Consider the following 15219-nt stretch of genomic DNA (forward strand, 5'->3'; position numbering starts at 1 on the left):
ACACATGTAGCTTTGGATCATGGTCAATAAATGATCAAGTATATCGACTGCTTAATTAGACTCTCTAGTTTTGTGAATATCACATTTTAGATCATATTGATGTAAAAATACTAAAAACTCAAATGTTTTAGCACCATTATTTCAAGAATTGCAAATAGACTATTCCTGTGTATAATATGTACTGTCATTGTTATGGAGGACAGGATAAGAGAAGTGATGCAAAGTTGAAAAATTTAAAATTCATTCAAATGATAAAATGTACCTTCTGCACAAATGCTTTGGGCTTTTTATTTTAAAAACATGCATTGTATAAAAAACAAAATCATAAACAGAACTATCAGTAGATTTTTCTGTTTCCCATCATAAAATTTCAGCAGTTGGTTCAATTACAAAAATTCTTCCCATTTTCTGAAGTTAAAGAGCAAACATCTTTTAAACTATAAAAATGTTAAAATTTGACAACTGATATTCATGATACATTTTGGAAAGCTTGTTGAAAACAAATCTTAAAAGAGTTTTCTGATTATGTAGTCAAAAATTTTGGATATGAAACACCTTAATCTTGCTTCAATGAAATTAATGCATTTCTTACAACCATTATTTTATTTCACAGCTTTTCAATTTGTATTCAAACGTGCATAATTGTTACTGAGGAAAATTTGTCTAAGGCAATAGAGTCAAAGACATTCCTTTGATTAAATTTCTCTTATTGAAGAATCCTAATTTTAACTTTCTTCACAAATGAACTATATTAGGATTAGATTTTCTATCCCCATATACATAATGGCATATTATATACATATTTTTAAAAATTCAATTGAATATATTGTGAGAAAATGTACAACTTATATACAGAAAACTGCTTAATGTCCTACATACTGTATATCTTTTTCCTGTAATGGAACGGATAATATGCATCCATAAGATAGAAAACAAGTCTCACAATGTTTTTAAACATAGTAACGGATGAAATATTAAATTAAATGCAGTGACTCCCATAATTTTGTAGCAAATGGCCATAAATTTATCATGACATTTGCTCATTTTCCAAAATGGACAAAGTTGAAGTCCAATAAACCTGTTGCTCAGATGAAGACTAGTAAAATGTCTGTTGCAATGTAGTCCTGGTATCAGAAAAACACTCTTCCAAGTTCAAACATGACCTGCAACATAAAACAGAACTTTGCTAGCTTGCATACTTATTTGGCTGATTTCTATTTTTAGTGTCCGCACAAAGTGCTCTATGCCAAGGCATCAAGGATCAGTGACCTCCAAGCAACAAACAGAAAATATTTTGGGGGGGGGGGGGGCTGAGGGAAACCCCAAAACACCAGAATTAATACTGAATCCTACACAGCTATCAAGGAATGGGAACAAATGGAAAAGAGAAAAAAATATAAGTTATGTGGAGACTGAACAAAGAGTATACCTTGTCACTGCTACACTTTTGCAAGTTTACTAAATTTAAATTTATTCCCTGTATTGTTTTGAAATCCAGCCCTTCCGAACTTTTTAACTATTTCACACTTGTTAACTATGGCTGTACATAACTGGCTGTGCATTAGGACAGAGGACTATTTAATTTATAATAGTAACCAATTAACTAATTTATGTGTCACTCATCTCATGGTTTGAGGTGACTGAGTGGCTTACAATGTAATAACACATAATGACAGATTTCAAGCGGAGCAGCAGTGGTGCCTTCTCTGTTATTGCACGACCACTTCCAACCTATGGCTTTTCCTATAGGGTGCCCATGCCAACCAGCCACCTTGCCAGAAGAGAGGGAAGATTTCCTCTCTGATGGCAAGAAGCTCCAAAGTATGAGGGATATGTGGCAAGAGTGATCATCACGACCTCACCAGCCAAAGTTCCTTGGCTGATGAGATCTGCAGTAGGCCAGAATGGGGAGTAGGCTGATCCCTTTGGGAAAAGATTTCTTGGATACCTTGGATCCATGCCACGGAGAGCTTTAAAGGCTTTAAATAACAATATCTTGAATTGGACCTCGAAGCACATCAGCAACCAGTGCAACATGTTAACATGTGCCACCTAGAGGCTTCCAAAACTTCACTGCCACATTCTGGACCAACTGTAGATTCCAAATACCCTTCAAAGATAGCCCCATGGACAGTGCATTGCAATAATCCAAATGAGGTGACAAAAAACAAGTGATTGAGTACCAGACCCCACAATTCAGGAAAGGGTGCAGTAGGCACACACCACAAAGTTATGCAAAGGCTCTCCTAGCCACTACTGCCACCTACTCTTTGAGCTGAAGTTCCAAGTGCACCCAATCTGAAGTTAGTCGGGGGAAAGATCAAAAGCATCATGAGAAAATATTATTTTACTGAAAGAGTAGTAGATCCTTGGAACAAACTTCCAGCAGACGTGGTTGGTAAATCCACAGTAACTGAATTTAAACATGCCTGGGATAAACATATATCCATTCTAAGATAAAATGCAGGAAATAGTATAAGGGCAGACTAGATGGACCATGAGGTCTTTTTCTGCCGCCAGTCTTCTATGTTTCTAAGTCTAAGAAAATGCCTGTTGCACACCAGATAGTGTCACCTCCTCCAGCACAGCAGCCACTTTTGCTTTGATGTCATTTGCTGCTAGGAAGGCCTGGATAGGCGAGATTTACCCTTTTCTATTACTCCCTTTTGTCTCTGTCCACCTTCTCTGCCTACATATAAAATAAGTTTTTTGGGGATGGATAACCTTGCCTCTTCAGAAATTGTACTTACTGAAGGCTTTAGTCTATACTAGCTGAGTTTAGCATTAGGATAAGGATTTACAATTTTCCTCCTCTCCCCCCAGAGGGAAGCATTTAGCCTTTCAGTTGTGGAGCCAGAAACAAAAGATAAATGTTATTTAATTAAACATAATTACTATGATTGCTCCTCATGTATTCAATCCGTTCTCATCCTTTGCATTATACATTTGGAGAAACTCAAGGCCATTCCTATGATTTGGGTTACTGCAGCATGAATAAACTTCATTCTGGTATGGATACAACACCATGTTCTGTGAGCTTGGAGTTGTGACAGTGAGAGAATGACATGGGATGATAATATACTGTACTGAGAATCTAGCCACCAATTCAATAGAGCGGATGTTCAGCTATAAGATGTAAGCCTTCTCCTAACAATTGCTCTCCATAATGTTGAGACAAAAACTATACCTTTAGATAAGAATTTCAAGACTGGAGGACAGAATTTCTAGGCCTTTGCTGAACAAGTAATATCTAATAAAGAATACATTGCTCCAGTGACAATGGAGGAGGACGTTGCCATTGTATTTTTGATTGGGACTATTTTGTATCATTGTGAATTCCTTAAACAGTACAATCGGCAACACAAAGTGAAATAGGCAATAGAATATTCAATACATGTAAACAGCATGTGAAACATTAAATTACCATTAAATCTTGTTCAGCCTACATACTTTGCACAACTCATGGAATATGCAAAGTGATCTAATGTGCACTGTAATGAAATAAGGCTGTGGGTATACAGTGAAGTAGTATAGGAAATTTGACAAGCTATTATACTATCCTGATTTCTCTATTTTTAAATACATTTATGGAAACTATACTGCTCAAAAAAATAATGGGAACACTCAAATAACACATCCTAGATCTGAATGAATGAAATTTTCTCATTGAATACTTTGTTCTGTAAAAGTTGAATGTGCACAACAGCATGTGAAATTGATTGTTAATCAGTGTTGCTTCCCAAGTGGACAGTTTGATTTCACAGACGTTTGATTTACTTGGAGTTATATTTAGTGTTGAGCGAACCGAACTTGCATAGTTCGGGCTCGTACCAAACCTTGCGGTGTTCGGGATGCCGAACCCAAACTTTTAAAAAAGTATGTTTTCAGGTTCGGCGTTCGCTCGAACACCACAGAGGGCGGGAGGGGAGGGCTCTGACTCAGCAAAGCTGACTGAGGAACTCTGGGAGTTGAAGTCCACAAAATCTTAAAGTGAGATTGGCTGGCTGAGGAACTCTGGGAGTTGCAATCCACCCTGGTGCTCTTTGGAAAGGGGAGAGGGCGGCGGCAGGTAGAGCGGAATTCCCCCCCTCCCAGCCTTTGCCGCTGCCTAGCTGCCATCTTCTGAGAAGAGGAGGAGGAGCCGGGAGCCAGGGGCGGCGGAGGAAGGCGAATGCCGGGGAGCTGGAGGCTGGGAGGGAGGCGGGAGATGGGAGAAGGAGGCTTTAAAAGGGCGGAGGAAATCCGGACCATTGGAGGACAAAAGGGGGGGAGGCGTGGATTTCCCACGGGGGGGTGTGTGTGTTCCAGCTAGTGGCTTTCAAAGGTGTGTGTGTGTGTGTGAGAGAGAGTGTGTATGTGTGTGAGTGTTGTGTAAATATATGTGTGAAAGTGTGTGTGTGCGAGAAAGAAAGTTGTGTGTGAGAGGTGCTTGTGTGTAGGTGTGTGTGTGGGAGAGAGACCATGCAGGGAAGGAAGGCTGGCAGGCAACGGGCATCGTCCCCCCCTCTTTTTTCACCTGCTATGTGCCTTCCTCCATCGCTCCTCGCTGGGGAAAGGGGGAGGAGAAAGGCGGGCAGGACCCGAAGCCGGAGCAGCGAGAAGGTTGAAACAACGAGGGGCAAGAAATAAATAAAGAAACAAGCATTTGCCCATCCCTCAACTGCTCTCTTGTCCATGGGTGTCATTGCAAAGCAGAGGCAGTCAGCCTCTTTCTTTCTCTCTCACACACACACACACTCCCCCCCTCTCTCTTTCCCTTCCTATCTTTCTCTTTCTCTTTCTGATGGGCAAGAGGGCTGGGGAGGATTCAGAGTGGTTTCTCCTGGACAGAGAAGCCACATAGGCTTGCCTGGCTGCCCAGGATCAAACTGTTTCCGTTCCCTTCTCAGGCAAGCCTCTAGATAGATGGATAAATAGATGGATGGATGGATAGACAGATAGGTAGATATAGAAAGGTGGGGAATCCCATTTGCTTGCCGTCCAGGATGGGATTCCGGGGGTGGGGCTTTGATGTCACGGAGACTCCTTCTTGGCCTGTGGCTATATTTCCTCAATTCCCCTGTTTCAGCCCCAGCCACGAAGGAGTCTCCGTGACGTCAAAGTCCCACCCCTGGAATCCCATTGTGAGATTCCCTGCCTCCTTTTGCTTGCAGCGCCATACCCAAGGCAGGAAAATTTTGGACTTGGAGGCAGCGCAGCACTCCACCTCATTGCGCCCATTGCCCAGGCAGCCTTAGCTCACCCCGGCGCTCTGGAGTGCAACGCGGGGAGAGCTGCGCCGTCTCCGAGCCCAAAATTTCCCCGCCTTGGGAATGGCGCTGCAAGCAAGAGGAGGTGGGGAATCCCACGATAGGATTCTGGGGGTGGGGCTTTGACGTCACGGAGACTCGTTCCTGGCCCGTGGCTTTATTTCTGGAAATTGGTTCGGCGAATTACCCAAAGTCTGCTGCTAAGTTTGTCTGAACCCGCCGAACCCGAACTTCGTTGGGTTCGCCCAACACTAGTTATATTGTGTTGTTTAAGTGTTCCCGTTACTTTTTTGAGCAGTGTATTTTAAAGTTATTTTGAAACTTGTCCTTTGAATTTTTAAATACTCTTCAGTGAACTTGTCAACGTTCTGCATATGTTTTAGTAAACAATTTAACAAACCAACCTCTATTGTGATGAGTATTACTATCATCCATTCCAAGCGCAGAGCATGTTTTTCATTCAAATGGTTTCTCATCAGATCTGTCAGTTCTGTGCACTGCTGGAGCTTTTCATTTACTACCTTCAGTAGTAAGGATAGAAAAGATGATGTTTCAGAAAACCTTAAATAAACAATTTCTTAATATAAATTATTTCCAGAGGTGAATTTATTGAAATAAAAAATATGGAGAATTATATCATAATGTTTCTATAAACCGAATACACTAGAGTAGCTAAGACTGAGCACTCAGAATAATTCTTAGTTTTGGGAGGTGTTATTTTTCAGCATTCACACAAATGATTGCAATGTGTAGATCACTCACATAATCCCAGGCTTTAATTTCCTTTCTCCACTTGCATGCATTTATAAACTTAAATAGAAATATATTTTTCTATTGAGTATTTCTTGTATTGAACTTAAGGAAATATTTAGGTGTCAGCCCTCAACACAATTGCCCTCTGAAGCATTTAGTTAAATCATGTAAAATACCTATCATAGCCTAGTATACTTCAAATAATCAAGGTTTAAGTCTAGTTTAGCAAAGCTCCGGTAGCAATGCCCAAAACCTTTACTAAAGTTAACAGCAGAGAATTTCAACACAAAATTAGAAGCAAATCCTGAAATAAAGCCGAATGTAAAATAGTTCAATTTCACAGTTTAATATCTATTTTTAGATATTCACATAGATTGCTTAATTGCAGTATTTTACTCCTGAAAAGCCATAGATGAAGGTTCTCTATCATGGAACATAAGGGAGCAAAAAAGCTTCTGTGCTCTTTTACTTGCTGACTGAAAAAAATTACTTACCGGTAACAATTTTTAGATACATGGAGCACAAATGTGTTAGATTTCACTATGAAATTGTAGTTAAAATGCTGCAGAATACCTATGGTAACTTTTATGTACTCTATTTTTTGGAGTATAAATTGCACCTTAGTTTTGGAGGAAAGGGGGGAAATCTGCCTTTGATTCCCAGCAATTTGCCTCCCAGCAAACAGCACAGATGATATACACTATTTGCTTGTATTTCTGTGCATGTGTTCCTGACCCATAGAAATAAAGAAGAAGAAATGTACATAATGGCAGTATATTAATGCCAGAACGTTTTCTTAAATATAGCCACACTAACCCTCCCAAATATTTAAATAGATCTACTCCAAACATGACTAACTCAGAGTTTAACTCAGCTTAATACTAAACAGGACATTCTTACATTTCAGATTGTACTTGTACAAAGACTGTTAAAATTGATGTGACTTTCTTAAAGTATACATTATTCTCTGCCATTTAAAAGAAGGTACAGTAGCACTGGGCCTCTTCAGATCAAGCATTTATTTTTTAAAGCTTTATTTTGTTATTATTAGAATAATAATAAAGCAATATTTTAAAAATAAGTCTAATATCTTGAACATTCTATAGACTTATTATTTATTTTGTTATTATTAGAATAATAATAAAGCACTATTTAAAAATAAGTCTAATAATTTGAACATTCTATAGACTAGTTATTGATATACCTCCTTGCATCTAGTTTCAGCCACTGATTAGCACAAGAAAATAAAATTCTGTCTCTCCTTCACAGCAATTTGCTTCCTTGCAGTTTTAATTTCACTTTTATTCTATTTACTTTATTTACTTGGTCGGATTTCTATGCCGTCCTTCTCTGCAGACTCAAGACGGCTTAAAACAAAAGAATAAAATATACAATACAATATATTGAGTGAAACTCAACCTAACACTAAAACTAATAGTTTAAACCCCAATAATATAAAAACATACATTCAACAACCATCACATAATCGCATCTACGACCGGAGCAAGATGCAAGGCTCAACGGCTCCAAGCCTGTTGACAGAGGTTAAGTTTTTAGGGCCTTACAAAAAGCCAGGAAGGTGAGGATGGTACGGATCTTTGGAGGGAGTTGATTCCAGAGGGCTGCGGCAGCCACAGAGAAGGCTCTTCCCCTAGGCTCACCAGCCAGCATTGCTTAGCTGACGGGACCTGGAGAAGGCCAACTGGCACCTGACCGGCTGCTGGGATACATGAAGCAGAAGACCATAAGTAACCTGGGCCTAAGCCTTGTTTTACCAAGTGGGCTGGCCTGCAGCCTCAATCAGCTGCTGGTCGGGAGGCTGATGATCAGCTGCTGGTGCTAATCAGACTCTATGCTGTTTGCTGCAAGAAGGTACAGTGATCCCTCGATTAGCACGGTCTCGATTAGTGCGAAACGCTGCAACGCAGTTTTTCAAAAAATATTAATTAAAAAATACTCCACGGTTTTTTTGCTATACCACGGTTTTTCCCACCCGATGACGTCATACGTCATCACCAAGAGTCACTTCTCTGTCTCTTTCTCTTTCTTTCCTGTCACTATGCTTCAATCATTTTCTCATTTCTCTTTTTTCTCCCCTTTTTTCTATCATTTCTCTCTCTCTTTCTTCCTCTCTCACACTCTCTTCCTCCCTTCTCTCTCCCCCCCTCCACTTGCCCACGAGAAGAAAAAAAGCAACCTCTGCCGGGCAGCTCCCCTTGTGCCCCCGCTTTGTGCCTGCCTCTTTTGGGGATTTCTTTTTCTTTTCTTTTTTGCGCTGGCAGCGGGAGCTGTTGGGGAGGGCTCTGCCGGGAAGGCCTCTCAGCTGCAGAGCCGAATGGGGGCGGAGGCAACAGCGGAGCCCGGCGCTGGGGCCATGCGAGGCTGTTCATCCAGGGGGGCGTGGACTGGCAAGTCGCCCTCCTTTCTCTCTCTTTCTCAAGATCGCTTGCCGCTTGCCTATTGCAGCGAAGGAGGCGAAGCAAGGCTCCAAGCTGCAAAGCGGCAAGCGATCTTGGAGTTTCCCCTTTGCCTGGGCGGCAGGAAGACCAAGGGAAGGTTCCTTCAGCCGCCCAACACCTGATCCGCTCCGCAGCGCGGCAGCAGCGAGGAGCCGAAGATGGGGTTTCCCCTTTGCCTTTACCCCATCTTCGGCTCCGCGCTGCGGAGCAGATCAGCTGTTGGGTGGCTGAAGGAATCTTTCCTTGGTCTTCCCCGCCGCCCACACGCAAACTCCACCATCTGTGCATGTGCGGCCATGAAAAAAATGGCGCACATGTGCAGATGGTGGTTTTTACTTCCGCATCCAGTATAACACGGAAATCGGTTAGCGCGGGAGGTCTTGGAACGTAACCCCCGCGCTAACCGAGAGATCACTGTAAATTGTTGGGAGACAGAGCCCAAAGGGCTGGGGTAGCTGTGTGGGGCTACATTTGGTGTATAAGACATACCAAGGTTTTCAGGATAAAAAGGTGCATCTTATACTCTGAAAAATACAGTATCAAAGTTATCTTATGATTATTAGATTATTACTAATAGTTATTCCATGCAGGCACTATGTAACTTTTGGGCCAGGTCATACTTGGATCTATACATAATGTGAATTACGGTATATAAAAAAATCTTATTTTTAAAAATCCAAGGTTCCTCAAACGGAATTATCAATTTCATCATTTTTTATTGGACTGCGAAGATTCTGCAAAGTTTTTTTTTTTAAAGCCAGACATTTTTATCCATGTGCATTAATTTAAAGACAGTAGTGAGGCAGAGGTGGGTTCTGGATTCTACTGCTGGTTGCTCAGGGATGCGCCGTGTGGACAGGCTTTGCATGCATACATACACAGTACTTAAAAATAGTAAGCTGGCGCCACCCATGGCACCACTGAGAAAACAGGTTTGGGGGTGTGGCAGACCTGGATCACTGGCAGTACCAGCAATCCAAGCCACCAGTTATTAACGGTTCCATGGAACTGGTCTGAACCCATTTCTAATGAGGCTATTTTTTCCCTGAATCCCATTGTTCATACACATTGCAACTCAGAAAAGAAATTTATATAAAAAAAGGTTACTTAATTTCATTTCAAACAACTGGGCTATATCAAGACCATCCAAAAACTACCTGTTTAATCTGTTACTGAATTAAAATATATTTACTGTACATGCTGATATTACCTATAATATAGTCCAGAAACCAGTAAGAATATGTGGAATCTAGATAAAGTTACATGAAGTTACAGATTGCTATTCCAGTGGAGCTGGTTCATTTTAGCTCTGTAAAGCTAAATTAATCCCTACTACGTTACTATACATCAAAACATTTAAGAAACAATCAACAGATGATTACAACCACGTAGTACATCAACTGAAGCCCTACAAACCATGTTATGTAAACCAAATGACTTAGTAGCCCAAGAAGAAGGAACAGGACTCATCTACAGTGATCCCTCGAGTTTCGCGATCTCGATCTTTGCGAAACGCTATATCGCGATTTTTCCACCCGATGACGTCACTCCCTTTCTCATCTTTCTTTCTCTCTCTCTTTCTCTATCTTGCTTCTTCCTCTCTCACACTCTCTTCCTCCCTCTCTCATCTCTTTCTTTCCTTCTCTCTCTTTCTCTATCTCTCCCCCTCTTGCTCTCGAGCGGCGGGCGGCACCCAGGGAAGGTTCCTTCGGCCGCCCAGCAGCTGATCTGCTCGGCAGCGCAGTAGCAGCGAGGAGCCGAAGATGGGGTTTCCCCTTTGCGTGGGCAACAGGGAAACCCCATCTTCGGCTCCTCGCTGCTACTGCGCTGCCGAGCAGATCAGCTGCGGCGGGCGGACAAGCGGCGGACAAGCGGCGGGCGGACAAGCGGCGGACAAGCGGCGGACAAGCGGGCAGCTCCTCAGCTGCTGGGTCTTCCCAGATGCGGAAGTAAAAACACCATCTGCGCATGCGCGGCCATGGAAAAAGGGGCGCGCATGCGCAGATGGTGTTTTTACTTCCGCACCACTACATCCCGAAAAATCAATTATCACGAGGGGTCTTGGAACGGAACCCTCGCGATAATAGAGGGATCACTGTATAATATAAAGTGTAAGGACTGTAGCAGCTAGTATGTGGGACAGACAGGCAGAAGATAGCAGAGCGCATCCATGAACATTATTTAGCAACTGGAAGGTACAATGAAAACTCACAGCACATAGAAAGATTGAACTATACAGTGATCCCTCGATTATCGCGAGGGTTCCGTTCCAAGACCCCTCGCAATAATCGATTTTTCGCGATATAGTGGTGCGGAAGTAAAAACACCATCTGCGCATGCGTGCCCTTTTTTTCCATGGCCGCGCATGCGCAGATGGTGGAGTTTGCGTGGGCGGTGGGGAAGACCCAGGGAAGGTTCCTTCGGCCGCCCAGCAGCTGATCTGCTCGGCAGCGCCGCAGCAGTGAGGAGCCAAAGATCGGGGTTTCCCCGCCGCCCACGCAAAGGGGAAACCCCGATCTTCGGCTCCTCGCTGCTGCCCGCCCGCCGCTCGCCCGCCGCCCGCCGCTCGAGAGCAAGAGGGGGAGAGATAGAGAAAGAGAGAGAAGGAAAGAAAGAGATGAGAGAGGGAGGAAGAGAGTGTGAGAGAGGAAGAAGCAAGATAGAGAAAGAGAGAGAGAGAAAGAAAGATGAGAAAGGAAGAGAGTGACGTCATCGGGTGGGAAAATATTTTTAATTAATATTTTTTGAAAAATCGCGATATAGCGTTTCGCGAAGATCGAGATCGCGAAAATCGAGGGATCACTGTAATTTCAACTGGAAAACTCGGCATTCTAGACCAAGCTAAATCTAAAAAATCCTATGGAATTCCTGGAAGCTTAGCTTTCAGACAAGTTCATCCATTAAAAGACACATAGAGATAAATCTCATTTACACATCTTTCAAAGGAGACAATTTAAAAAGTTAAGAAAGAAAAAGACCAGAATACATTCTCTCTATCAAATTACACCCAGTTAATCAGGGATTAACACCAGGCAAAGAAACAACGAACTACCAAAGAAAAAGTTACACTTTCACTAACACCAGGAAGGCAAGCTGCTGTATATATAAAGAGAGGGCAAGCCCCACATAGCACTGCTATTACTTCGTTAATAATGAAACATCTGCAAGCAAACAACTACTCTTAAGAGAGCACCAATGACTCCACATTTAAACTCTGACCTACTTATATTCTCTTCTATTGAAAAGTGAGTTTTGTGGAAAGTAGTACTTTATTTTCACGTTATTGATTTCATTTCTAAAGATTTTTTTTCTTACCATCTAACAATCATCTTTTTTCTAGGGGACACCAAGATACACTTCTGCAATATGCCCATAGCAATATGTTGTACATATTTTAAGAAAAAAAAACATTCAAATAATTTTTAGAGTAAATCATTAATCATAAATACTCTAGAAAAAACAAAAGAGCAGAGAATCTCTAAAAGCAAGTTTCTGTGTAAACTCCACTTGCTAAATTGTTGGCCTATCATTTCTTGCAAATAGAAAATAATATTTATAAATTGTCCCTAAACAAAATAGTGCAGCTGGCAGAATAATAATGTTTATCCAAAAACAATGTGGATTAAAAACAGAAAAATAAGATGTGTTAAGAGAAGCAATTCTTTTTTAAAAAATCCTCTAAACCTTAGATAAAAATAGTAAAATAATACCTTAACTCTGCGATCAATACTGAGAAACCGATGCATTTTATCATATAGTTGTTCAAGATGTTCTCTGTCCCAGTAGAAATCTGGGGTAATCAACAGATCAGAACTCAGATTTATATGATGCCTGAGGAAGAAAAGTTACATTCTTATTTAAAAGCCAGTTAATGAATTGTATTTTGCATACTACACTGTTATAAGTCGAGACAAACAAGTAGTCTTTGGACAAATAATCTTGTTACAAAAAACCTTGTTACATTCTCACAGCTACAGAATTTAAAGGTTAAGTTTTCAATCTCCAAATAAACATTCTATTCTTTTAGAACTTGTTTAAAGCTTTATGTGCATCATGTTATCACCTTTTATTTATTCTGATATATGTGTATTACAGTGTTCCCTCGATTTTCACGGGGGATGTGTTCCGAGACCGCCCGCGAAAGTCGAATTTCCGCAAAGTAGAGATGCGGAAGTAAATACACCATTTTTGGATATGGACAGTATCACAAGTCTTCCCTTAACACTTTAAACCCCTAAATTACCATTTCCCATTCCATCATCGGGCGGGGAAAACCGTGGTTTAGGGGAAAAAACAGCGAAGTATTTTTTAATTTATATTTTTGAAAAACCATGGAATAGCCGTTTCGCGAAGTTCGAACCCGCAAAAATCGAGGGACCACTGTATTTCCAACTCAGGTTATCAGGAGTTGAAGAAAATACAGAATTTATCAAGTTTACAATTTAAAGGCATAAACATTATCATTTGCAGTTTTTAATACATTTATATTATGAGTCACATCTCAACAGAAAATCCTCGCATAGTGATTTTTTCAGCATTTCATGGGGTATATTCTAGTTATTCAAACAATCTTGACATTTTAATGGCATGTGGCAGGCTTAGCTGTAATGAGTCTTTCCATTGTACAGGTAGTCCCCGGGTTATGTCTTCCCCGACCTATGACGTTTCGTCATTACTATGACCCGGGGACAGCTTCGAAGCCACCGCTGCCTCCATTTGAGCAAAGGGATCTCCGCAGTGGGTGGCGGCTTCGGAGACCCCGCGGAGATCCCCTCGCTCCAACGGAGGCAGCAGCGGCGGCTTCAAGGGACCAACAGTCAGTCCTTATCGGCGCTGCATTGCTGCAGCCTCCGAGGCTGCCGCTGCCTCTGTTCGGGCGAGGGGATCTCTGCGGTGGGCAGCCTCCGAGGCTACAGCAACGCAGTGCCAAGAAGGACTGGCTGTTGGTCCCTTGAAGCCGGTCCTTCTTGGCGCTGCATTGCTATAACCTCCGAGGCTGCCACCGCCTCCGTTCAGGTGAGGGGATCTCCGCGGTGGGCAGCCTCAGAGGCTACAGCAATGCAGCGCCAAGAAGGACCAGCTTCAAGGGACCAACAGCCTCTCCTTCTCGGGGCTGCATTGCTTCGCCGGCTGTTGGTTCCTTGAAGAAGCCGCCCCCACCCCGCTGCGTAAATCGGAATATTCGTGTAAATTGGAATATTCCGACTTACACCAAACATGGAGCCGCCCCGAGTCTTCGGAGAGGGGCGGCATACAAATCCAAGTAATAAATAAATAAATAAATGGCTTACAACAGGCCATGGGAACGGATCCCCGTCATAAATCGGGGACTACCTGTATTTAAGACTGTTTCCTATTCTTTAGGTTTCGGTTCCTTACAAGGGTTTGCTAGTTCTCTCATAGTGAACTGGCTTCTTAAAGAATTAATGTTACTTTTTACTACAAACATAAAACATTTTAAAAGACTATGCTAGATTTCTAAGTAGAAATATAAGTTATCACTACATTAAAAAATCTACTGGTATTAATAAATAAACAAACACACACATACACACAATCCCAAACATGGGATTAGTTTGAAAAAGATTTATCTTTGTGCTGATAGTTAATATTATGTGGTGACACATAATCAGAAGTAAGGACCTGGCAAATAAATCACATTTTAACAGGAAAATAACAAGATGCTTATTGGTATTAGATTGATATATGTAGGCTCTGGTTTCTGTTAAAAATTACTTAGTTCTGTTAAAGGACAGAAGGACAATAGTCTAGATGCAGAAGAGAGAAATATAATTGTACCACTTTAGAGATATCATACATTTTAAAAGCACATTTTGCATACAAATATATGTGAATACTATCATATTTTGTTGTTAAAGATTGCTTTTAAAACTGACTATAATAAAAAAAAATTGCTTGTCTTTAATTCAAATACCTCATGGCAAAGAGTTCTCCAATTTTCTGCATAACATCAGCATGAGACAGTTTCAGTTTCTTTCTTAATTTAAGCATCTGTAACAGGAGAAATAAACCAGTAAGAACATTGATGTTTTTTAGATGTACAACATTACTCACCCCAATGCCAACTGCACTCTTTACTTGAACTGGTAGAAGCAATCCTGGTGACAATAAAGATCTATCCTGAATGTCATATTAACTTTGCGAGGTGGGATAGGCAATTTTGCCATAGATGATTTGTGATAACCCTATTGTTGTGGATGGAGAACTTCCTGACAAAATTAAGATCTAACCTACAGGACAGAGAGATCAATTAAAATGCTCTATTCACAAAGACATGTTATCTGATGAATATCTCAGCATTCTACAAGAGTTTCCAGGAAACAAAGAGGATGAATCCTCAAGTAGTTACGCAACAAGCTTTTAAAGCAACACAAAATCTATAGTATTATCTATTTTGAAGGAATGTAAATCTGGCTTAGAAATGGGAACAAAGTGAGTCAATTGCTGAGGGGGAACTTTTCCAAATAAGCTTGCTTTGATTTTGTTACATGTAAAATGGGGCAGAGACAAACTCTAACAGGCTTGCAAGATTCAGTCATTCTATCTATAATAACAACTGCTGTGCCTGTTTCTTGATCCTGCCTGCCCCAAAGGGTCGACATTATCCTCATAAATGCACTTAAAATCCTGCTGTGATAGGTGTGAATAGCACCTTAAGAACAGAATACTTCACAGTAATGTAAACACATTATTCCAGGTCCAAATTCATTGTCTTTTCTAATTTACTGAAATCCTTT

General features: G+C 41.2%; 1 protein-coding gene across 5 annotated transcripts in view; it reads right to left on the minus strand.

The window, feature by feature from the left end:
- Positions 1-266: 266 nt before the first annotated feature.
- Positions 267-15219, minus strand: part of RMND1 (required for meiotic nuclear division 1 homolog) — a 40784-nt gene continuing 25831 nt past the window's right edge. For 3 of the 5 annotated variants that reach the window (XM_070733714.1, XM_070733713.1, XM_070733712.1), the window contains 4 exons: positions 14397-14473; positions 12172-12292; positions 5654-5770; positions 267-1163 (listed from right to left, as the gene is read on the minus strand). In XM_070733714.1, coding sequence (XP_070589815.1) covers positions 1131-1163; positions 5654-5770; positions 12172-12292; positions 14397-14473 — 348 coding nt within the window. In that variant the 3' untranslated portion in view covers positions 267-1130. Of the gene's footprint in view, positions 1164-5653; positions 5811-12171; positions 12293-14396; positions 14474-15219 lie in introns of all 5 variants that reach the window. The other 2 variants (XR_011557442.1, XR_011557441.1) reach the window with 1 other exon arrangement.

The sequence above is a fragment of the Erythrolamprus reginae genome, chromosome 1 (assembly GCF_031021105.1).
Source record: "Erythrolamprus reginae isolate rEryReg1 chromosome 1, rEryReg1.hap1, whole genome shotgun sequence".
Taxonomy (NCBI): Eukaryota; Metazoa; Chordata; class Lepidosauria; order Squamata; family Dipsadidae; genus Erythrolamprus; species Erythrolamprus reginae.